The following is a 23,557-nucleotide window of genomic DNA, read 5'->3' on the forward strand; positions in this document are numbered from 1 at the left end:
CTCTCTGTGTGACTACTGCCCCCAACCCCACTGCCAACCTAGCTTCTTGGCCACAAAGGTGTCTCTGGCCTTAGGAGAGGAGACGCCCTGATGGGACCAGGTTTAATCCCAGGACAGGGAGAATGGCTGCAATTCAGGGGTCCAGGGATTGGCCTGCCTGGGCAGTGCTCCTTCTGACCACACCCTCGGTAAGTGTCGAGGATGGATGTCCATCCGCCTGCCTTGGGATGGACCAATGAGGTTGGGGACAGAGAGGAAATGTCAGAGCCTGTGCTGGCCTAAAGTGACAAAGGCCAGGTCCACAGGCTGCCACTGAAGTGACGCCCCATGGACGAGGCACCTCAAAGGGCCACCATGAGTGGGCTAGACAGCTCGAGATGTCCTCCTGCCCTGCCTCTGAGAGGCCACCTGGAAGCTCCCGGCCAGCCCAGGGCCTGGCCCATCCACCCAGCGCTCCACACCGTCTTCCGTTGGTGGAGTGACCTGCCTGCCTCTCCCACCAGCTCCGGGCTCCTTTGGGGCAGACCCTGCATCTCCACTCATGCTGTCACCCCGAGGAGCCCGGCGATGTGGCCACAACAGGCACTCAGTGAGGCACCTGGCTTTGCTTCTTTGTCCAGAGTGACTGATGGCGGGCAAGCTATAAAGACTGATGGTTTCATCTGTTTTATTGAGCCACATTGAAAGAGAGATTGAGAGAAAGAAAGAGATTGACAGAGACAGAGGGGGAGGGTGTGTGTCTGGTGGAGAGGTGGAGGGCACATGTCCGTGTGCATTTTCTCTTTTCTTTTTTTCTTTGCATTTTAGGGCCACACCCACAGCACATGGAAGTTCCCAAGCTATGAGTCAAATCGGAGCTGCAGCTGCCAGCCTACACCACAGCCACAGCAACATCATGTCTGCGACCTACAGGGCAGTTCATGGCAAGGCCAGATCCTTAACCCATTGAGCGAGACCAGGAATGGAACCCGTGTCCTCATGGATACTAGTTGGGTTTTTAACCTGCTGAGCCACAATGGGAACCCCCTGTGTGCATTTTCAAGGTGGTGTTAAAGGCTATCTCTCAAGAGTGGTTGTGACTGAAGACCACCGAATTTCTCGGTGGGCATCCTCGAGAACATCCAGGGCCAGGTCCACCCTCAACACACGCTGGACCCCTCCCCACCCCTGCCCCCCGAGAGCTGGACATCCCGTCGGAAAGTCCGGGAGAGCAGCAGCTACCTGCATGTCCGCCAGCTGGATCCAGGGATACTTCTTCTTGAAGGACATGACGAAGGGAGACCAGTGCACCATGTTTTTTATTTTCCTCCATGATTTGCTCTAGAAACAAGCAAACGAAAGGTTCTCCGTTAGAAACAGAACTCCTACTTTATGGTTAGGATGCGTCCAAACAAGAAACCCCGCTGCCTGTCACCTGTGGCCACAGGACGAGATGAGTCCACCTCCATAGTGCAGGTGTCCTTGGTGGCCCCGAGGACCTCACCTGCATCAGCTGCCTGGCACATATCTGCGGGTTTTACCCCATTCTACAGACAGGCTGGGCAAAACACCCAGGATCAAGGGGACAAGCATCTGACAGGCTCTCAGACCAGAAGAAGGAGGGCAGTGTTCCCCCTCCAGGGCTGGCCCATCCCCATGCCGCTTCCCCGTCAGGGGACAATTGAACCCCATGGCCTTTCTCTGTGCCCCTTCCTCATCTCTCTGGGGAGGGATGGATGGCGGGTCCACCACGCTCTTTGGACTGGTGGGCCCGTCTGGACTCTGGAAAACGGCCTCCCACATCCCAGCAGCAAGGCCTCCTCAGAGGGAGGCAAGAGAGGCCTGAATGCCCCAGGTGCAGCAGGTCAGCTCACGCTGTGTTCACAGATGTGGTGGCAGCACAGGCACTGTTTGCTGGTGAGAGGTTTGAGACTTTTCTTTTTTGCCTTTTTAGAGCCTCACCCATGGCATATGAAGTTCCCCAGGCTAGGGGTCTGATCCAAGCTGCAGCCGCCAGCCTACACCACAGCCACAGCCATAGCCAGATCTGAGCCGCGTCTGTGACCTACACCACAGCCCACGGCAACGCCGGATCCTTAACCCACTGAGCGAGGCCAGGGATGGCCTCCAAGGCTCTGGTGTGCACAGGGGTGAGGATGACTGCAGGCCTCTCTCTCCACTGGGCTTCTCCTTCTCAAGAGGAGAAGTGACATTTATTGAGCATCTTATTTATTTTCTCAGTAAGCATGCAAGGCAGTTGTTATTTCCATTTGCAGAACCTAAGCCTCAGACAAGTGATACAGCAGCATTTAAACTGTCATCTAAGGAGTCTCCATCATGGCTTAGAGGTAATGAACCTGCCTAGGATCCATGAGGATGCAGGTTCAATCCCTGGCCTTGCTCAGTGGGTTAAGGATCCAGCATGGCTGTGGCTGTGGTGTAGGCCGGCAGCTGTAGCTCTGATTGGACCCCTAGCCTGGGAACTTCATATGCTGCAGGTACAGCCCTATAACAGCAAAAAAATAAACTCCCATCTCTATGACTACTTAAAAAAATCCTTTATATTACCAGGAACAAACATTTCTCTACAAGAAAAGATCTCCTTCAGTTAACTTTAATAAGAACCGGCTGTAGGCGTGAAGATCAAGTGTCCCCAGATGTGAGCCCCTGAAGCGGGTGATGAGAAGTGAACTGAGCAGCAATTCAAGTTCCTGAGAAGCGGATCCCTGACCAGCAAAACCACAGACAGTAAACCCACAGGGCTTACTGGGGAGGAGAAGCTGGGAATTCTGCAGAAGAGGGAGGCGAGGAGTGGTCCCTCCTGGACAGGGGACCCTAGAGAGGCAGGTCCTCGTTCTCTGTGCCACAGCGCCCGCCAGCAATCATCCTGAGGATGCTGGACAGGCTCCAGCTGCTGGAGCCCAAGGTTAAATCAAAGTTAAATCCGTCTCCTTTGGTTTTTTTTTTTTTTTCCTCTCTCTCTGCTGAGACTCAGCTGCTTTCTGTCATCAAGTTTTCAAGTCAAAATCTGTTTAAGGAGGATTCTCCTTCCCTAAGGAAACTGGTTACATTTACTCCACCCCAGAAACCCCTGCTCTACCCCCAAGAGCTGGTCTATTCTTAAGCGAGGGCAGCGCTCTGCCAGGCCATGTGACAAAGGGCCGGCCTCACCAACAATGGTATTCTTTTGAGATGCTTCTGATGGAGATCACCAAAGAAAGCTAAGGCAAGCCAGCGTTCCTTATCTTAGCCCAAAGGCTGCACAAATACTCAGGGCAGACAATACATGAGGGCAGCAACGGGAAAACTAGTTACACAAGGTGACCGACTGAGTGGTGGCTTGTCTCACTCCCGGGGAAAACATTAAGGTGGATCCAGAAGCAGATGCATAGCCGCTCGCCACCTACTGGACACGCCCCTACAGCAGAGCTCAGAGGGGACGAGGGTGCAGCAGGTGGAGGGTGGGGGGGGGCAGTGTTCTCCATCTAGGGCTGACCCCATCCCCATGCCACCTCCCATCAGGGGACAACTCAAGCCACACAGCCCTTCTTCATGCCCCCTCTCAGGGCCTCAGTTTCCTCATCTGTCTGGCGAGGGATGGATGGCTGGTCCACTGAACTCTTGGGACTGTAGACACTCCTGCACTCTGGAAAACAGCCTCCTGCATCCCAACATCAAAGGCCCCTAAGAGGAAGACATGAGAGAGGCCAGGATGCCCCAGGTGCAGCGTGTCATCTCATGCTGTGTTCGTAGATGCATAGGTGTGGAGGCAGCTGAGGACCCCAGGGGGCGTGTGTCCCGCTGCTGGGGGGCTTGGAGGATGTGAAGATCGCTGCCCACTGGGATGCCAGCCATCAGGAAAGCTGCAGCCTGTGGAGACCGCCTGGGGCCAACTTGAGGGAAACGAAGACCACTGCCGGCCCAGAGGCCTGGGATGAGGACTGGGCACAGCTGGGGCCAGATGTGCTGGGAAAAGGAGCTGGAAGCAGGGCTTGATAAGGGTGAGTGGCTGAGAAGCCAGGACTCAGAGGAGTAGGGTGTGGGGGAGGCAGGCAGACCTGGGCCTGAGTCCTGGCTCCATCCACCCCTCCCTTGGGACCTGGGACAAGCTCCTGACCCTCCTTGAGGCCCTATTATCTGACCTGTAAAATGGGAATAACACATGGATTCCTTTGATCCCATTAGAAGTTCATGGGCACAGAAGGTGTTTGTGGAAGAGTCCCATGGGTTTGAGCTCGAGGACGGGTGTCCCCGAAGTTACCCTCCTTTCCACCAGTCTGGAGCCAAATGGAGGTGTTGCCATGGTTACTAAAGAAGAAAGGCCACAGACGGAGCCTGTGGGGATGGAGCTCTCTGAGACCCTCAGGGATCCAGTGGCCAGGGGGCCTGGGACCAGAGAGGTAGGAGGGAACAGGCATGAGTGAGAGTCTCAAGGCTCAACCCCGCTCTACAAAGAAGTGGGTGCTCCAGGGTTGGGGGAGTGGTCCTCTGATGGCTCTGGGACCCAAGAGGCTTCCAATAAGGCTGAGCTCTGAGTAAAGGAGGCACTGTTCTGTGCACGAGGAAGCATGTCTTCATCGTGAACGTGGGCCCAACACGGCCAAGGCCAGAGAGGCTTCCCCTTCCAAGGTGGCGTGTTCCACTGGTACGGGTTGCACCCCAGGGGACTTCTGGACTCTGCTGGCAGTGGCACTCTGGGGCTCTTCCCCAGGGTTTTTAAATAGCAGCACCCAGGCGGTGCCTAACATTGCTGCCAAGTGCTAAACAGAAAAGCAGATGTGGTCCAGGCCCAGGAAAAAGGCTGCAGGGTGACCGCTGTGTGTCCCCCCCCCAACCCCCTGCCCTGGCCTGGCCCCCAGGAGCAGAGGGAAAGGGGAGGGCAGCAGGCGATTACAGAGAACTGGTTTTCTTATGAGGCCCAGGAGACTGCCGCACCCCTGCAGGAGCACCTCCTGCGGCAGAAGCCGCTTTCCAGGCGGTGGGTTCCAGCCTCTCTCCAAGCCCCTCGGCAGAGGAAGCCACAGTCCTCAGAAATGGATGCCAGGCCTCTCCCCCAACCTACGCCAGGCGACCGAGGCAAGAAAGGAGGGCAGCCTGATCACCCGGAAGATGGCTCACTCAGGGCTCCGGCCTCACCTCTTCTCTCCTGGGAGGTTCCCAATGACCTAGTCATGTCTCTGACAGCAGCCACAGCCCCGGATCTCTGGCTTCTCAAGCCCAGCTTTGTCAAACGCACAGGCACAGCCCTCAAGTGCCTTGAATGTGGCAGGGCCCGGCCACCCGGTCCCTCCCTCGGGCAGCGCGGGCTGCCTACTGACCTCACAGGCCCATTCTTTCATTGCCTCCCAATCAGCAGGGCATCTGTACACGCTTTGCTGACCCTTCCTGGAACGCCCCCAAGATGCCACCCCTGACGGCCTCCCCAGCACCGGCCTGGTGTCTGCATTCTCATCACTGCTGGGGTCTCACTGTGGGACAGGAGCTGGACCAGGTGCTCTACGGCCTCCTTCCTCATCTTCAAACAACCTGATAGGTAGGAGTATTCCCTCTGCAAGATGAAGACTCTCACATGTTGAGCTGCTTCCCCGAAGTTGTGTCATGCTCCTCCCCACCAGCAGGTGCCAGCGTCTAGGGGAACCTCAAACCCATTCACCAACTGCCATGCCTATCAACAAGCAGGGCCCCTTCCAGCCTGGAGCACGCTGGGCGGGGTGACAGGGACAGCAGATTGGGCAGGAAGGACAAGGATTTCTTCTAGGAATTACCATCGGGGCTCAGTGGTGATGAACTTAAGATCCATGAAGATGCGGGTTCGATCCCTGGCCTTACTCAGTGGGTTAAGGATGCAGTGTCGCTGGGGCTGTGGTATAGGTGGGCAGCTGCAGCTCCAATTTGACCCCTAGCCTGGGAACTTTCATCTGCCCTAAAAATACAAAAAAAAAAAAAAAAAAAAAAAAAAGATTTCTTCTAGGTAGTTCCCCTGCTAGGCTCACAGGCCACTCTGCTTGGGGGCGGGGGGTGGGTGTCTTCTGGCTGCTTCTTTAGCAGAGGGTTCCAGAGCATTCATGAGATGCTCCCGCAGCCAGCCACCCAAGCCCCAGGTATGTCTCATTCCAGGGCTGGGCAGGTGCCACTCGCAGCTTGGCTGGGGCCCCAAGGATCTCCCATGAGTCAGATCAGACCAGCTCAACGCTCCCAGACCATGGTTGGAATTCTGCACTTGGGATGTACTTGGGAGCCCTTCAGGGGAAAGGAACGCCCCTCCAGAGCTGATGACCTATGGAGCAGGGCAGGGACCCCAGGGTGGGCTGGAGACATCCAGCTTTCACCTTGATCCTGTGCTGGGGTAGGCTGACCACTGCCCAGAAGTGAGGTTTCTCCAGCAACGCCTCGGCTGACGGCTGATGACTGCCCTGCTGGCCTAAACACACACTAGTTCTGCTTGCGCTGTTTTCTACCTGAGAGCAGGGCCGGGCCTTCCGCTGGCGTTTGTTACAGCTCTGACCTTGCTCTGTAGAAGATGGGGGTCTTGTCATCCACACTGGCTGCGCAGGAAAAGGCTGGACCCTCATCCACTAGGAGAAGTTTAGAAGGATCAGAAAACAGCCAGAGCTGGCGGGTGGGGGTTGGCCCTTTAAGACTCAGCGTGGCTGGAGGTGCCTGGTGCCCTGAGGCTGGTCTGGGCAGGTACCTCCCTTTGTACCTGACTTGACAGGAGCAAAAATATTCAGAGAATGTGGAGAGAGATTTGTAGTAGGAGAAAACAAAACAAAACTAGCAGCAAATAAATCCCAACCCTCTTGAGGTGACAGAAAGCCCCAGGAAAGGGACTTTCAGAACCTGGCAAACACCAGCTGAGCCTCTCCAGCCACAGGCAGCCAGTCTCCCCGGCGGCTCAGACTTCACGGGCCGGTACAGCCTGCGGGGTGACCGGCGCCTTTGTGAGGCTCAGGCCCTCACACAACCCAGCTCCCTTTTTCCTCCCCTTCTCTGCCCAACTTTTGGCCTCACAGCAGAGGGGATCCTGCTCCCCAGAGGCCAGCAGCAACGTAGGGCGACCCTCCCCTCGGCAGGTGGCATCTTGGCAGCGTGGGGCAGCCCTGGCGAGGAGCGCAGCCGTTCACCCCCCTGGCCTGGGCTCCGAGTCACCCTTGGGAGCCCAGCGTGGAAACGATCCCTTGGCCAGCGGGGCTGCCGGGCCCGGGCTGGGCCCAAGAGAGGAAGTCTCCAATGTTCTGTGTTTATCTAAACCAGACTCCAAGCCTCCCTGTGATGCTAATGGCTCCTGGGTAAACGCCACCCTCCTGCTGGCTCAGCCAGTCATTGGTCTGACAGTATTCAGGCTGCAGGGAACACAGCCTTAGACAAATAAGGGGCTAAGTGGGATGATCTCAGAGCCAGGCCTTTGTCTCCCATCAAACAGGCAGAAAGGACTGGCGGAGATGATGACGAAGACGAGGAGGAGGAAGGTGGGGAAGCAGAGACCAGCGCCAAGGCTGGGGGATAAGAAGGCCTCTAGCCACTGCACTCACGGGTCGCTTTAACTACCGTCAGGATCGGCTGCATGATACACCGGGCTCAGTGCAAAATAAAAATGTGCACCTCTTGCTCCAAACTCGGTTAAGAGCACTGGGGTGAGGTCGCAAAGCGCGCACCCCTCGCTGACTAAGCGGTTCTCCCACCCAGGAAGCTGGCCTTGCCCCCTGGCGTAGAAAACAGCTCCACTGTTTGGTGGTGGCAGGTGACCCTGGGCCGGCAGGGCTCTGTGGGTCCTGACCTGCTCCCTCTCCGCTGATGACCACAGGCTTGAGGCCTCAGGGGCCTGGGGCTCTCCTTGGGGGGCTTTACAGCAACAGCAGCCCTAAAAGTACAGGAGGGGCTGTGACGGTCACCCTCAGGCAAAGGGCGGAGGGGCACCGCCAGCTTCCCCACAGGAGGGCCAGCTGCCCAGGGCCAGCACCTTCTCCTCCACTCAGCCCACCATGCCCTGTGGGGTCTGCTTCCTGTCTTCTTTATAGCCCCCACCTGCCCCTCCAAAACAATGTTGTGTTTCTCCATGTAATTTGGGGTGGGCGGAGGAAGAAAGGGTAGTGCTGGGGGAACAGCTGCTCCTTTGCTGGGGGACAGCCTCAGACCCTGTAGGATGGTCAGCAGGCCCCTTCCCCATCCACCCCGGGAGCATCTGCAATTCACCCGAAGGGCTTTGACATTTTGCTGGCAACCCTTAGCTCCATATTCCTCCCTGCCCACCCTCTGACACTGTAAGGGTGACACTTTCTGCCACCAGGGATCTTCACACAAGAACGGGTGCAGAGGCAAAGGACTCAGCTGGCCCCTCGGCATCTCAGATATCGCTGTCCCAAGAAAGCCCTCCTCGGCTGGAGCTGTGCCCCCTGAGCCTTGGGCATGCCTGCAAGCCAGCTCTCATCTGGGCAAGTATAACCCTTCTGAGAGCCAGGATCCCCAGCCCCTGGCCTCACCAGGCGCTCAGCAAACCCTTGCCGGGGGTCTCTGAGAAGCTGCCACAGTCAGCTGGGCCTTCAGGCTGAGCCAAGCCCCACACAGCAGGAGGTGGGAGACCACATCCAATGTCGCCCATCAGGCACCTAGGCAGAGCCTCCGGCAGCAAGCTGAAGTTTCCAGGCTGGTGTGGGCTCTGCGCACAGCCCCTGCAAGGCCTGGACCGGGTCAGAGAAGCGGACCTCCTGGAGAGAGCCCCCCCACCCTGCTTTACCCAGGGCACCCCGGCCTGCCTGAAGCGTCCCTTCCTGCTGCCGCTTCACCGGCCTGCAAAAGAGGACTGAAGCGGCATACTCTCCCCTCCGGCTGGAGTGTGTGGAAAACCCTCTGCCTCTAAGCTGGAAAGGCAGGCCACAGTGTTGCATTTCGGTTCCAGAGGACAGCACGCAAAGCGGAGCACAGCCCAGGTTTGGGATTGAGGAGGATCCCTTGCTCTTCCGACTCCCGGCTGCAGCGGAGAATGAGCCTTTGAACCTCTCCCACCTCAGTGTTCTCATCTGTAAACGGGGCACGATACCACTGCACCCGCCCTGCCCAACCCCACAGACTTACAGAGATGACTGGTGAGGTGGGACCACATGAACACGCGCTCTGTACACCCTCACGTGGTCTGTTTGTATGTCTGTCTTTTGTTGCGTGCGTGTGTGTCTTTTTAGGGCCGTACTCGCAGCATATGGAGGTTCCCAGGCTAGGGGCTGAATCAGAGCTGCATAGCCACAGCAATGCAGGCTCCGAGCTGAAATCTGCAACCTATACCACAGCTCACAGAAACGCCGGAGTCTTCGATCAAGGCCAGGGATCGAACCTACATCCTCATGGATACCGGTCAGATTTATTACTGCTGAGCCACGACGGGAAATACCACCCCCACCCTATCCCCCCGGTTTTTAAAATGAAATAGTTTTCTCCTCCAAGGCACAGGAGACTGGCAAAAATCCACTGCGCACTTCCAGAGGGTCAATCACTGCTGGTGTCAAGATGATGAGCTAACTGTGTGATCAACTGCTTACAAAGCTTCCCCTGGGATGCTCTCGGCAGCTGGGAACCCACAGGGCGGCTCCCGTTCGGCCTGCGTGACTCAGGGAGAGCAGAGCCAGCCAGCGCCCGGGTGTCTCCACGCCAGTTTCTGGTTCAAAAGGTCAGTGAAGGTGCCAAAAGGAGAAAGAAGAGTTTCCCCAAGAATCCATTTCACGCATGCGGAACTCTGCTGGGCACCAGCGAAAAACATAATAAAAAGACTGCTGAACAAACTTCATTTTATACAGAGGGTTTTTAACTCCTCCTTTTTTTTTTTGTTTAAATTCCCAGGCTAGGGATGGGAATTCCCAGGCTAGGGATGGCATCGGAGCTGCAGCTGCTGGCCTATGTCACAGTCACAACAACTTGGGACCCAAGCCACATCCACCACCTACACCACAGCTTGCAGTAATGCTGGATCCTTAACCCACTGAGTGAGGCCAGGGATCGAACCCGCATCCCCAGGGACCCTATGTTGGGTTCTTAACCCGGCGAGCCACTGGAACTCCTTAATCCCTTTCCCACCTGAGTTGTTCCCCCAATAGTCTAAGCATTTGTCCAGGACTTCCCTCTTTATTCAAATAATTAGGTCACTTGGTTGACTTTTATTTTTAATAATTATAAAAAATATAAAGAGAAAGGGGAAATCTCTAAAATATCAGAAAAGGGAAATTATCTCTGGACCCCGTGACTCTCCAAAACAGTATTACCAGAATCGTTTCCCTTGCTGCACACGTGGGCCTGTGTGTGTGCCTGTGTGCTGGTGAGGGCCCAATGACGTGGCCTGTCCAGGGAAAAGGGAAGAGAAATCACGTGTTAAATGCCTGACGTGTTGTTAGGTACTGTGCTCATTTTTCATGTAATCCTCACTCACAACACCGACACAGCTGACCCCTTTCTGCAAATGAGGAAATATGTTCAGAGAGGTAAGTAACTTGCTCAAGGTCACACAGCTTCCTGGTTAGCTCTGAGGATATTGTTCTGTTTCAGCCAACAGGATAACGGGGCCCCCATGGTCTCTCCTCCTGTTAAGAAATGGCCTCAGATAAACAGCAAGTTCATTGTCAAAAGAGTGACCTTTCAGATGGGGAGGCCTGAACAAAGGCCTGCCTTGCCCTCCTTCCAAGTCATTCCCAGAACAGCCTCACTGACACACACTTTGGGAGGAAAGGCACATCAATAAAGCGCTGAAAGTGGGTGAAGACGCCCCTGCCGGGGGAAGGTTCGCTCTGCATCACTGCCTTTGTTTGTGCTTGCAAAAGTCTGAGCGAAAGGCATTGAGTTGTCCATGTTTGGAAAAAATGCTTTTTTCTTCTTTCTTCTTCTTCTTTGGGTCTTCCTAAAAAAGCAGTTAGGTTTCCCTAGTGATCATTCTTTCCTTCGCTGGGGAAAAGCCTGTGCTTCTCCCAGGCGGCAAGGCCAAGGCTGGCCAGCTTTGTTCATTGTATTCGCCCTGGCAGAGTCCTCCTGGGACGCCAGCTGGGTGCAGGCCCGGGCAGGTAGGGGCCCCTGGCTCAATCTCTCCGTCCTGGACGCCTGGTTAGAAACCTGGCTGGAGCCAAATGTGAAACCCGCCCCTTGCCAAAAGGGAGCTGCGAGCCTGGCGGGGGTGGTGTTGGAGTGCAGGGGGTGGGGGTGGGGGGAGGCCTTTCAAAATCAAGATACCAGGGATCGGAAAAACTAAGCCCAAGGACTTGGCAGGGCAGGTAGCTCTGGCTAAAAATAAGAATCTGGATTTTAAGACTAAGCGTCTTCTTGCTTTAACCAACAAGCAAACTCGAGGCACCAAATGTAAAAACACGTTTTGAGACAGACCTGAGCAATGCTGAGTTTATCCTACCCCTCCCCATGCCCTTGCAAGGTGTGCCCACAGGTGAGGCGGTTTGGAATCCCTTTCAGGGAATTTACGGCTGGGCACTACTTTGCTCTCCTGTCCTGTAGCGAACCCAGCAGCTGACAGTGGCGGGGTGGGTGGGTGGGTGCAGCCCCTCCCCCAGAATCAAGGGCCAGAGAAGTGCTGGTCCTGGCAGCCTCTGCAGGCCCTTGGCTGCGGGCTCTGTGTTCTCAGGGTCGGTGCTCAGGCCTCTCCACCTCTGGAGTCAGATCAGAGGGCTCTGCTCCGGGTCTGGAGTGGAGGACCTGGTTGGGATTGTAGATCCTGCTGAAAAAGGGAACTCCTGGAGTCCCCGTTGTGGCTCAGTGGGCTAAGAACTTGCCCAGTATCCATGAGGATGCAGGTTTTTTACTTTGTTTTGTTTTGTTTGCATTTTTAGGGCCGCACCCATGGCATATGGAGGTTCCCAGGCTAGGGGGCAAATCAGAGCTATAGCTGCCAGCCTACACCACAGCCACAGCAATGCGGGATCCGAGCCATGTCTGCAACCTACTCCACAGCTCACAGCAATGCCAGATTCCTGGCCTCGCTCAGTGGGTTAAGGATCCAATGCAGGTTCGATCCCTGGCCTCGCTCGGTGGGTTAAGGATCTGGCAGCTGCAGCTCCGATTCAACCCCTAGCTTGCAAACTTCCATATGCTGCAGGTGTGGCCCCCAAAAGCAGAAATAAATAAAATAAAATAAATAAAATTAAAAATGGGAGCTCCTGATGCAAGTGTCTGGCTTGGGCTGACCCTTCATGACAGATGCCACTTTGGCCAGTCACCTCCTAGCAGCGTGTTCTGGCCAAAGCCAGGAAAACCCTGGGCAGCTGCCTAGCTGCCCTCCCCCAGCTGCCCTCTTTCTGGTGCAACCAGAGGCCTGGTTTCTGGGACAAGGGCAGCGACCTAGATTGGCACACGGGGTCCTCCCTCGCAGCCTCTCTCCCGCCCGCGCCGTCATCCAGAATCTCTGCCAGAGGAGGCTGGGGAGGGCAGGTCCCACCAAGTGCTCCCTGTCCGCCCCAGATACCTTTGGCTCCCCTTCCGCTCAGGCTCGCAGACACCCTCTCTGATCCAGCAGGGCCAGCTGCCTTCCTGCACCACACCTGCCCCACCCCCAGGCCCCTGCCCCCAGGTCCCTGCTCACGCAGGCACTCGGCCTGCAGGGCTCTCTCTCTGCCTTTCCTTTGATCCACATTCTACCTATCCCTGTAGGATGGCGCTGGAATTTGTTTTTGTTTTGTCCTGTTTTTTGTCTTTTTAGAGCCACACCTGTGGCACATGGAGGTTCCCAAGCTATGGGATGAACTGGAGCTGCAGCTGCCGGCCTACACCACAGCCACAGCAATGCCGATCCTTAACCCACTGAGTGAGGCCAGGAATTGAACCCACATCCTCACAGGTAATAGGTGGGTTCCTAACCCAGTGATCCCCAGGGGGAACTCCCTGGTGGCACTGGAATTTGTGAGCTGGCCCTACCTTCTCCATAAAGCTTCTCAGCACGCCATTCCTGGAACCTCCCCGTAGCAGAACAGGCTTTGACAGCTTTGTGATCCTCGGTCCCATGTTGTGTCCCCCATCAGTGGGTAAGCTTCTAGAGAACTGGGCATTTATCCTGACACTGCTGTACGCCCTCTAGGCTGGACACACAGTGGGAGCACAATACCACCAGCCGTGGCACTCATCAGAAAATTGTACAGGCCCAGCGCAGAGCCGGGACTCCACGGCATGTGGAGGTTCCCAGGGTAGGGGTCGAATCGGAGCTGTAGCCACTGGCCTACACCACAGCCACAGCAACGCAGGATCCGAGCCACGTCTGCAACCTACACCACAGCTCACGGCAACGCCGGATCATTAACCCACTGAGCAAGGGCAGGGACCGAACCCGCAACCTCATGGTTCCTAGTCGGATTCGTTAACCACTGCGCCACGACGGGAACTCCTCAAAACTCTTTATGCTCACCTGCTGAAGCCTGGATTGTTCCAGAAACATCTCCAGGGAGCATCCTTGTGTGGATTTGCTGTTCCCTCTGCCTGGGGTTCATGCCATACCACCAGGCTCCAGGAGAGCTGGGTCCACTCCAGGAGTCTTTTCACATGCCCGCACAAGGCCCTGGGGCTGCTTGCAGTCTGGTGTAATCCCTTCCACTCAGCGCGGCTCCAGACCCACCCGCGTCCCTCTCCCTAACTTTACAGGAGCTGGCAACAGAGAGGCTTGCAATCTTGCCAAACCAGCCCACCTCCCCCTTTTTTTTTTTTTTTTTTTTTTTTTTTTTTTGGTTTTCACCCAAGAACGGAGGTATCTTTCACCCAAAATGGAATGGCTCCTCATACTCCCAACCAGGCAGGGCCCGGCCAATGTTCCATCTCTGATCCAGAAGGTCACTGACTTGGCTCCTCCTTCCTCCTCCCTGCTGGACTCCATCCTCTTAAGAACTAAAAATAATGGGGGCGAGAGGAAAGAGGGGAGAGGGAGAAGCCGCTGAAAGCATAGGAAGTGCTTTGGCGCACAGAGGCCCAGCACACCTCTCCCACTGCTGGGCCGCTGCAGCCCAGGGGGGAGCAACAATAGGAGGAAACGGCGCGGGGGGGGGGGGGGGAGGGAGGAGCGGGGGGGGGGGGCTGGCGGCCTCTGGGAGCTGACTTCCTCAGGGACAAAGCTCACAGGACAGAAATGCTCAGCCTTTCCTCTGGGAAAGGGCGTCCGGGGTTCTGCCCAGCTGGTAAGGCCGCCCCTGCACTACTCGAGCAGGTCTCTTCCCTCCCTTTGCCTTGTCCACCCCTCCCCAGAGATTTTATTTTTAATTTGGTCAAAATGCAAAAAAACAAAGCTGAGTTACAGAGGGTGGAAATTTACTGAAGGTCCTTACTAGTCAGCAAACAACTGGCACTAAAGGCCTGGGACTGCTCACTCAGCACCCCCAAGGCCCCTTGCGGTCCCTTCCTCACAGGGGCCAGTGTCCTGACTGCCCCAGGCCTGCCCGCCCCAGCCCTACTGCTACTCCTCCAGCTAAGTCCCTTCTTCTGAGTTCCCAGGAGGACCAGGCAGGCAGTGGAGTGGGCGCCAACAGCATGTGGGGGCTTCCGGCAACGGTAATACCTAGGTGATTCATCTTGACAGGTACTGGAGCCAGACACAGGGCTAGGTGCTTGATTAGGAGGTATTAGGAGGACGCAGAGAGATTGAACACCTTACCCAAGGTACTCTACAATGGTAACAGCAGATGGACAGTTGAGATTTGAACCCAGGAAGTCTGGCTCCAAGGTCCAAGCTCGTCATCACTCTGCCAGGCTGCATCAGTGGTCATTTGTTTCTGTTTTGTTTTGTTTTTAGGGCCGCACCTGCAGCTTATGGAGATTGCCGGTCTAGGGGTCAAACCAGAGCTGCAGCTGCAGGCCTACACCACAGCCACAACAATGCCAGATCTGAGCTGTGTCTGCAACCTACACCACAACTCACAGCAACACTGGATCCTTAACCCACTGAGCGAGGCCAGGGATGGAACCCGCATCCTCATGGATACTAGTTGGGTTCCTTTGCTCTGAGCCACAACAGGCAACTCCTCATTAGTTATTTGTAACATGTAACCTTTCTGCCAGATAAACCCAGGTTTAGATCCTGTTATTCCTGGCTGATGGTATTGGCAAGTTGCCAAGCTTCAGCTTCCTCATCTGTAAAATGGGACCCCTTCCCCAAGTCCTGCAGGGTGGTTTCCAGGATTAAACTCTCTCTGAATAGCGCCTGCTCTGCACACAGAAGCACTGAGTTGGCAGGGTGGGGGGCGGAGGTCACCGGACGACACAGCCCACCTCCGTTGTGTGGGCTATAAGCCCCCTGAGGGCAGGAGCCTGTCTGTGCGATGAAACACACAGAGGGGACCCTGGACTGCTCAGTAGAATGAGCAGCAGGTCTGATCGCCTCCTCTTCCAGGCAGCCTGGGCCTTTCCAAGAGGCAAGTGCAGAGAGCAAGGGCCACAGCTGGCAGGCAGTGGGGCCTCAGCAACAGGCCTAGTCCTTGCGGTGAAATGACCCCTGGAACTGCTGGGGGCTGGCCTTAAACAGAATCTTTCAGAGTTCCTGTCATGGCTCAGCAGAAACGAATCTGACTAGCATCCATGAGGATGCAGGTTCCATCCCTGGCCTCGCCCAGTGGGTTAAGGATCCAGTATTGCCATGAGCTGGGGTGTAGGTTGCAGATGTGGCTCAGATCTGGCATGGCTCTGGCTGTGGTGGAGGCTGGCAGCTACAGCTCCGATTCGACCCCTAGCCTGGGAACTTCCATATGCTGCTGCTGAGGCCCTGAAAAGATAAAACCAACCAACCAACCAACCAACCAACCAACCAACCCAGAGTCTTTCTGGAAGCCCACAACACCCGGGAGCCCTGCTGGGGCGGGTGTGAGAGGAGGGGCAGGAGGAGGCAGCCTTGAGCAGAGGCTGCTGGGCTGGCAGCTCTTCGTTTTCCTGCAGACCCTCCCGCCCGCCCAGTCCTGCCCTGGGACCCAGCGTCTGAAAGAAGTCTCTCTGATAAGTGGCCCGTGTGGAAACAGACTTCTTTGACCCCATGCTGGAAGATGACATTTAAAAAGCCAGGAATCTTCCCTGAAAGGAATTCTTCTGCAAAACGTGCAGGAATCCAAAAAGTCCCCTTCCTCCACCCCTGCTTCTGGAAACAAGCTTCTCCTGTACCAGCAGCTCATATTTTCCCAGAGGTTCCCTGAGACTGAACATCTTCGGGACTCTGATGTTCGTGGTCGAGGGGACAAGATTGCCTCCATCCCCAGTTTGCGACAAGTTGACTTCTGTAGGCCGAGAACACTCACAGACGAAATACTACCTTTTAAGTAGTTTCTAAGAGCCCAGAAAGCACCTGTGAGAGATTTGCTGGGGGGAAGGGCGGTTACTGTGGACTAACCTCAAAGTCAGATATGGGGGGGGGGGGCGCTCCCATGGAAAAAATTTCCAACAAGGAAACTCTGCAGGAAGAGCAAAATACCGCATGAGAACTTACAGGCAGTCGCAAATATTTAACTATATTTAGAAAACATTTCCAAGCAAGATGCCTGGGTGCAAGTCTTACTTCTGACAGATGACACTGATTTGCCTGTGGCTTAAGGGTGCTCAGCAAATGGGAAGGCACAGAGGATCAGAACCCGAGCAGCTGCAGCTCTGCCCTCCCCGCCTCCTGTCCCCCCTCCAGAGACTAAAGCACAGGCTCTGACTCGGTTGGGCTCTGAGTCACCTGGCCTCCCTCTCCCAACCTGGGCTGTTCGGCTGTTCGGGACAGAGGCCTGTTTCAGGGAACAGGTCATGCATCTGCTCCTGTGTAGACTGTTGGAGGTACAGGAAACGGGTTGCCAAAAAGTCACACCCGTGGTGCACCCCCAAGCATGAGCAACACTCGTCAGCTCTCAGAACGCAGCTGTCCCCAGGGTCATCCTGACGTCTGTGTCGGTATGTGTGATTTTCATAAGCAGATTGACTCATCGCCCTTCCCCAGCATCTCTGTCAACAGGGGCCCCAAGTGCTTACTGAGCACTTTCCCGTCTTGCAGGAGCCTCCTGGAGCCCTGAGAGACAGGCAGTGGGCTCAAGAAGCACCCAGGGGCCTGGGGGCTCAGCCAGCCTCGTGTCCCCATCGGGGGACAGACCTGGGGCTCCTGCACATGACAGCCTGCATGTGCAATGACGCCTGGGGGGGAGTCCCCACACCTTGGAAGCAGGGACATCCCACAACTATTTCCTGCACTTTTTGCTTTGGCTACAACCCATTAGCATTCCTTTCTTCTTTTTCTTTCTTTTTTGCTTTTTTTTAGGGCGCACATGTGGCACAAGAAAGTTCCCAGACCAGGGGTAGAATCGGAGCTGCAGCTGCCCGCCTACACCACAGCCAGAGCAACGCGGGAGCCGAGCCACATCAGTGACCTACACTGCAGCTTGTGGCAATGCCGGATCCTTAACCTACTGAGCGGGGCCTGCATCCCCATGGATACTAGTCGGGTTCGTAACCCTCTGAGCCACAACGGGCACTCCTAGCCTTTCTGTTATATTGAGGTGTTTCCACAGCAGCTCTTGGGATTGTTACACGCATCTTCGCAACCCTGGTGGCATCTCCTAGGTCGAGATGGGCAAAGAAGGCTGCCACCGCAATCCCTCCGTCTTCTCCCTGACATTGACAGAGAAGCTGAAGGGCAAAGCCAGCGCTGCAGCCGCCTGTTCTGGATGGTGGCGGGGTTTCTGTCTAAGGTACATGCCACCCTCTGCCTCAAAGACCGCCCCACAAAAGTCCCCCTCTTGCCCTCCTGGCTTACACAATGCTTCTGGTTCTCTTAGACATGTTTCATCTCCTTTCTACCGAGTTAAGGGAAATGACAGGTGATAGAGAGATGTAAGGGGGTATCTGAAGAGTGTATTCTGGAAGGGCAGACACTGAGGAACAGGCTTCATGTCCCGAGGGTCCTTCCAGCCAGTAGCCCCAAACCAAAGGAACTGGAGAGACCTGGGCAGGACTGGGTGGTTCCAGGAGACTGGGTTTAGGTCTCAGCAAGCCTCAGGCTTTGGGTGCAAGGAAAAGGCAGGAGTGGAGAGACGAGTGCAACGAACACCTGCCATGTGCCGGGGGACACGTGCGTCCTGGGGGGAGTCTGGCAGCTAAGCTGGGAGCCCGGACACCTGGACGAGGCGCCAAAGCTGCCCTCCTGGGTACACAGAGCCCCAGGGCCTCTATCCCAGAGACAGGGACACTCTGGAGTCTCACAGTGACCACAGTCCGGTCATGGGCTCCCCCACCTCACCCCCTGGGTCTCTGGGGACAGCCCACATTTAGGAACCACAACATCAAATCTAGAGAACAGGGCCAGCTGGCTGATTTATTCCCCTTGACTTTCGATGCTATTCTTAGGGCACATCTGTTTCTGAGTGAGGTCACCAAGGAAAAACCCAAATGAAAAAAATATTTTCAAGCCATCGTCATTTCAATCTTTGGAAAAGGAAGCGAGGCGATAAACCACCGAAGAACCCCAGAATTCGGGGTGACCCAATAGGAAGATGGAAAGTATGTGCCCTGGGAATGCAGGCGGCGCAGCTGTTGACACAGCGCTTGGCCAGAGCGAAGCGGATGGACCTGCAGCTCCGAGGACCGCTTCCTCCTCACTCGCTTCCCAAAGGAGTTCTCGCCGGCCCTGCGCCAGGGAAGCCAGTCCCGAAACGTCTCCCTCAACCCCCGAGTCAGACCTAGAGGAGAGCCACTTCAGTGACCAGATGACTCAGGGCAGAGATTCCGGCCAGTGGCCAGCAGATTTACTTTGGCAACAATTTTTTTTTGTTCTAAATTAGTTGCCAACATTTAAAAATCAGGACAGGAGTTCCCATCGTGGCTCAGTGGATTAAGAACCCGCCTGGTATCCATGAGGACACCGGTTTGATCCCTGGCCTCGCTCAGTGGGTTAAGGATCTGACGTTGCCTCGAGCTGGGGTGTAGGTCAACAGACACGGCTGTGGCTGTGGCTGTGGCTGTGATGCAGGCCGGCAGCTGCAGCCGATTCGACCCCTAGCCTGGGAGCTTCCGTATACCACAGGGGCGGCCATAAAAAAAAAAAAAAAATCAGGACATTTCCCACAGAAATGAGATTTCCAACATTCTTTGATACACTAGGGCCCACCTTCCAGGGAATGACTATCTGTGAGCTGGAGCGAAGTCACACACGGGGAAATGGGCCTTTCATCACTGTCACCCGACCCTGCCTGGCCCCCAGTGGTATGAAAGCTGAGCCCCTGGACTAGAAGAAGAGTGCCAGAGACGGCGTTAGGACCTCGACTGGCGGTAAGGAGGCCACTGACTGCCACGCTGCCAGTGGCACCCACGTCCCTGACTAGTTTCTTCAGCCACACAGGGTAGAGAACCCCCTCCCCCAGCCCCACAACCCATGGCAGGGAAGATGATGCGGGAAATTACGGGGAGTGCTTTGAACACCTGCCTGCCCCATATGCGAGGTAAGACATGGCCATTCAAGGTCTAAGGGATGAAACAAAACGCCCACAGAAAGCTGGCCTCTCTGACAGATTAGTAGGGGGATGCGAAGGAAGCAAGAGACGCCTCAGCGGAACAGAGATGGGATTTGTGAACCACCCAACCGGGCCCTGCCTGCTCACCAGAGAGGTGGAACACCACTCGGTCACGGCCCACAGAGCAGGCTCTGCCGGGCATCTGAACAGCTAGAGCAGACTTAGACCTGGGGGCACCGGCCATGGACCAGCCTTGGAGAGGAGTCGCTCATCACGGCACCTTCGGTGGGTCAGGAGGAAGCCTAAGGGCTTGGCCGTGACGCTTACACTAGAAATGCCAGGGAAAGCCAGAGGGTCCCATGGTCTCTGAGTATGTCACAGGGCTCACCAACTGCTCCTGAGTGTTGACCAACAGCAGACCCAAAGCCCCTGCCCACACCCCCTTCCCCAAACCTGCTGCAAATGAGAATGACATGACAGCATCAACTGTAGGGGGCTAGCTCCCAAGGGCTTCTCAGAGACCAGGAGAGGCTTAAGTGATGAACGCCTCAGCCCCGAATCGACCCTAAGGTCCCCCCACTGCAACCCCCCCGAGGCCAATGCATGAGGCTTTCTGCAGGGAATGCTGGGGACAGAGTGGCTGGGAAACAAGGAGAGCAAGGAGCTGGGGATCAGATTCCGTGGGATGTGGTGCCTGTGGCTGGGGGGCTGGGGAGGTGGCGGAGATCAGGTCACCCAATCAGGGCGCCTCCCACAAAGCCCAGGGCTCAGAGGGTGGAGCCTAAGGACACACAGCTCCTGGGATTGCCAGCTCCTTCTCCGAGCATCAGTTGTCAGGCGTTCTGCTGCCAGTCATCACACACATCGGGCATCTTGGTGGCTGGGGGCTTGAGGGGTTCATCCTGCCCCGGCAGCTGGCCTGTTGGGATTGGACTGAACAGATGAGGATCACAAACTGTGTGGGAGACCCTGGATCTCCCCTGGGGGAGCTAAGGAGACTCTGGCACAGTGCTTCCAGGACCCCCAGCAGACAGCCCAAGGTCCCCGACAATTCTCCCGCCCCTGGCTACACATCACGCCTGCTTCTCCCATCTCTCCTGGGTTAGACAGCCTTCCTGTCTCCAGGCGTGCCTTTCTGCCATCCCCTTGACACCTCCGCCTTAGGAATCTTTCTAAAACAGAAAGCTGGGCATTCCTACTGTGGCTCAGCTGGTTAAGAACCCAACCAGTATCCATGAGGATGCAATTTGATCCCTGGCTCGCTCAGTGGGTTAAGGATCCAGCATTGCTGAGAGCAGTGGTGTAGGTCACAGACTCGGCTCGGATCTGGCATGGCTGTGGCTGTGGCATAGGTTGGCAGCTGTAGCTCCAATTCTACCCTAGCCTGGGAAGCTCCATATGCTATGTGTGTGGCACTAGAGAGAAAGAAAAAAAAAAAAAGTGGAAAGCTCATCACGCCAATTTCCAGCAGACCCCTCCCTGCTTTAAACCTTAAATAACTCCCTCAAAGCCTGCAGGACCCAACTCCTTCAGATGGACCCCCCCCCCCAGCTCTTGCCTGGCCACGCCCCCACCCCCAAGCCCAAGAAAAACTGACGTATTTGCAGCTGCCTTTTGTGCAGTTCCCTCTGGCTGGCCAACCTTCCGGAACCCGCCCAGAGACCTCCTCTCCTTTCTCTAAGACCCTGTTCTGAGATCACCTCCTCCCTGCTCTGTGATTACTTCCCAGCCCCACAGCCCCTAGGCTGGTTTACGAAAAAGCTTGTGGCATCCTCCCTGCACGAGTGCCCCTCATACCTCTGCACGCTCATTCGCTGCCCACCTAAGAGCGGATTCCACTCATCTGGTTGGCTCCAGGGTGCATGCCCACTACGGGGAGCCTCCTGGAGGGCAGCAGACACTGAAACCCTAGGCCCTGGTACCTTCCCAGGGTCAGGAATCAATATGGGTCTGTTACACTAAACTGCTGCCCCCTCCCCCTACCCCCGACTCAGAGCCTAGGTGGGAAAGCAGAAGGGAGAATCCTCAGACTCCCCAGCCCTCACTGCGGAGTCTGGCTTAAGGCTGGGGCTCCTGAACCGGGAAGGGAAGCTTCACACACACCCAGGGGTGAAGAATCAGAGACAGTGGCCCTGAGGCCGGGTTGAGGTTCCACCACCCAGGCCAACCCTTCATGGAGAGCCCCAGAGCCAGGACCCAGGCAGGTAACCCTGGGTGGGTTCCCCTACCTCCCCTGGCCTGGCTGCACACCACACACTGGGGAGGTCTCCTCCTGCAGACCTACGGCAGCGCCGGCGGTTGTGGGGTGGGGGACACATGAGGAAGGCACCGGCGTGATACTCTGAACACTGGAGCCTGAAGCAGCTAGAGGGAGTTCCCATTGCGGCTCAGTGGGTTTCGAACCTGCCTAGAATCCATGAGGATGCAGGTTGGATCCCTGGCCTCGCTCAGTGAGTTAAGGATCCCTCGTTGCTATGGCTGTGGTGTAGGCTGGCAGCAGCAGCTGTGATTCAACCCCTAGCCTGGGAACTTCCAGATGCCACACCTGCCCTAAAAAAAAAAGCAGCATCAAGAGTTCAGATCACCCTGCGCAGGTCCATCATGCAGAGAGTCCCCAGAGGGGAGAGGACTTTTCCAGATCAGAGCTTAGCAAAAAGGATCCAGCTCTCCCCACACCCAGGCCAACGCTACTTCCACAAGTGGGTCACCTCCCTTCGTCATGCCTCCTTTCCAGAAGTGTCCAGCCAACAGTCCAGCCATGCTTTCTCCATGGCCCCCCCGCACCCCCCAGCCCGGGTCCTTTTCCGACTGCCCTGACTCCACTCATCTCTCCCTCTGCAAAACCCAAAACCCAGGGGCCCGTGGTGCCGATTTGGCGTTTTGCATTCTACCACCCAGGACAGTTTGTACCCATTCAAATTCAATGACACCACCCAACCACTTGCGCTGTGTCCTAGGTTCAGTGCTAAGTCCACTGGGGAGGATGAGCCTGGGCCTGGAAAACTACAATAGTGTAGAAAACACCTGTGACTTTAGAGAGGCACAGACATGGGGAAGCTGGCTTTCTTTGGGAGACAAGGGAAATAAATTAAGGCAGCTTCACAGAGAAAGTGACGTCAGAACCGCATCATCAAAGATGAGGATGATGAGTAAGTAGAGGGTTTGTGCGTGTTTGAGAAGTGGGGGAGTTTAGCCCTGGAAAAGAAAAGCATGGGTGAATGCAGGAAAACAAAAAGCACACACAGCACAGCAAAAAGCTCAGCTCAGCACCAGGGCCTGGCCGGGGGCAGTGTGCCTCCAAGGCAACGGGCAGTTGAGAGGTTAACTATCTGCAGGGTTTGTGCAGCAATACAAAACAAAACAAAAAACAACCGTTGCCTCGAGTGAATAAGCAATGAGATCTTGCTGTAGAGCACTGGGAGCTCTATCTAGTCACTTGCGATGGAGCATGACGGAGGATAATGTGAGCAAAATGTATATATGCATGTGCGACTGGGTCTCTTTGCTGTACTGTAGAAAATTGACAGGACACTGTAAACCAGCTATAATGGAAAAAATAAGAATCACTTATAAAAACAAAACAAGACAAAAAACCGATCAGATTTTTACCACCTAACATTTTGTCTAATACCCCAAGCATCCGGTCTAATTCTAAACCACTCTTTGCATTACGGTTTGATTTTAATAACATATATAAGCTTCAAATTCACAGACTTATTACTTATCTTTCTTTTGTGTGTGTCTTTTTAGGGCCGCACCCACAGCACATGCAAGTTCCCAGGCTAGGGGTGGAATCAGAGCTGTAGCTGCCGGCCTATCCCACAGCCACACGGGATCCGAGCTGCATCTTCGACCTACACCACAGCTCATGGCAATGCCGGATCCTTAACCCACTGAGAGGCGAGGGATCGAACCTGCATCCTTGTGGAGACTAGTCGGACTCATTTCCACTTTGCCACCATGGGAATTCCCACAATTTTTAAACAACAAAGAGACTGAATCAATCCCAAAGAAAGACAGATCAGGAGAGCATGAAGGTTTCTGGATTTACTGTGAAATGGGAAGTTGGTGCACTTCTGCCAAATTTATCTCTATGTTTAAGGTTTTTTTTTCCCCTATATGTAGACCTGTTGCTTCAACTGAAAGGAACTTTTGAGAATTAA

The 23,557-nt window shown here is 55.5% G+C and overlaps 1 protein-coding gene across 1 annotated transcript in view; it reads right to left on the bottom strand.

Moving 5' to 3' along the window:
• The window catches only part of ITPKB (inositol-trisphosphate 3-kinase B), a 106,704-nt gene that overhangs the window by 11,613 nt on the left and 71,534 nt on the right, over window positions 1–23,557 (bottom strand). The window contains 1 exon segment of the mRNA XM_021064414.1: window positions 1,230–1,320. Coding sequence (XP_020920073.1) covers window positions 1,230–1,320 — 91 coding nt within the window.

This window comes from Sus scrofa, chromosome 10 (assembly GCF_000003025.6).
Source record: "Sus scrofa isolate TJ Tabasco breed Duroc chromosome 10, Sscrofa11.1, whole genome shotgun sequence".
Taxonomy (NCBI): domain Eukaryota; kingdom Metazoa; phylum Chordata; class Mammalia; order Artiodactyla; family Suidae; genus Sus; species Sus scrofa.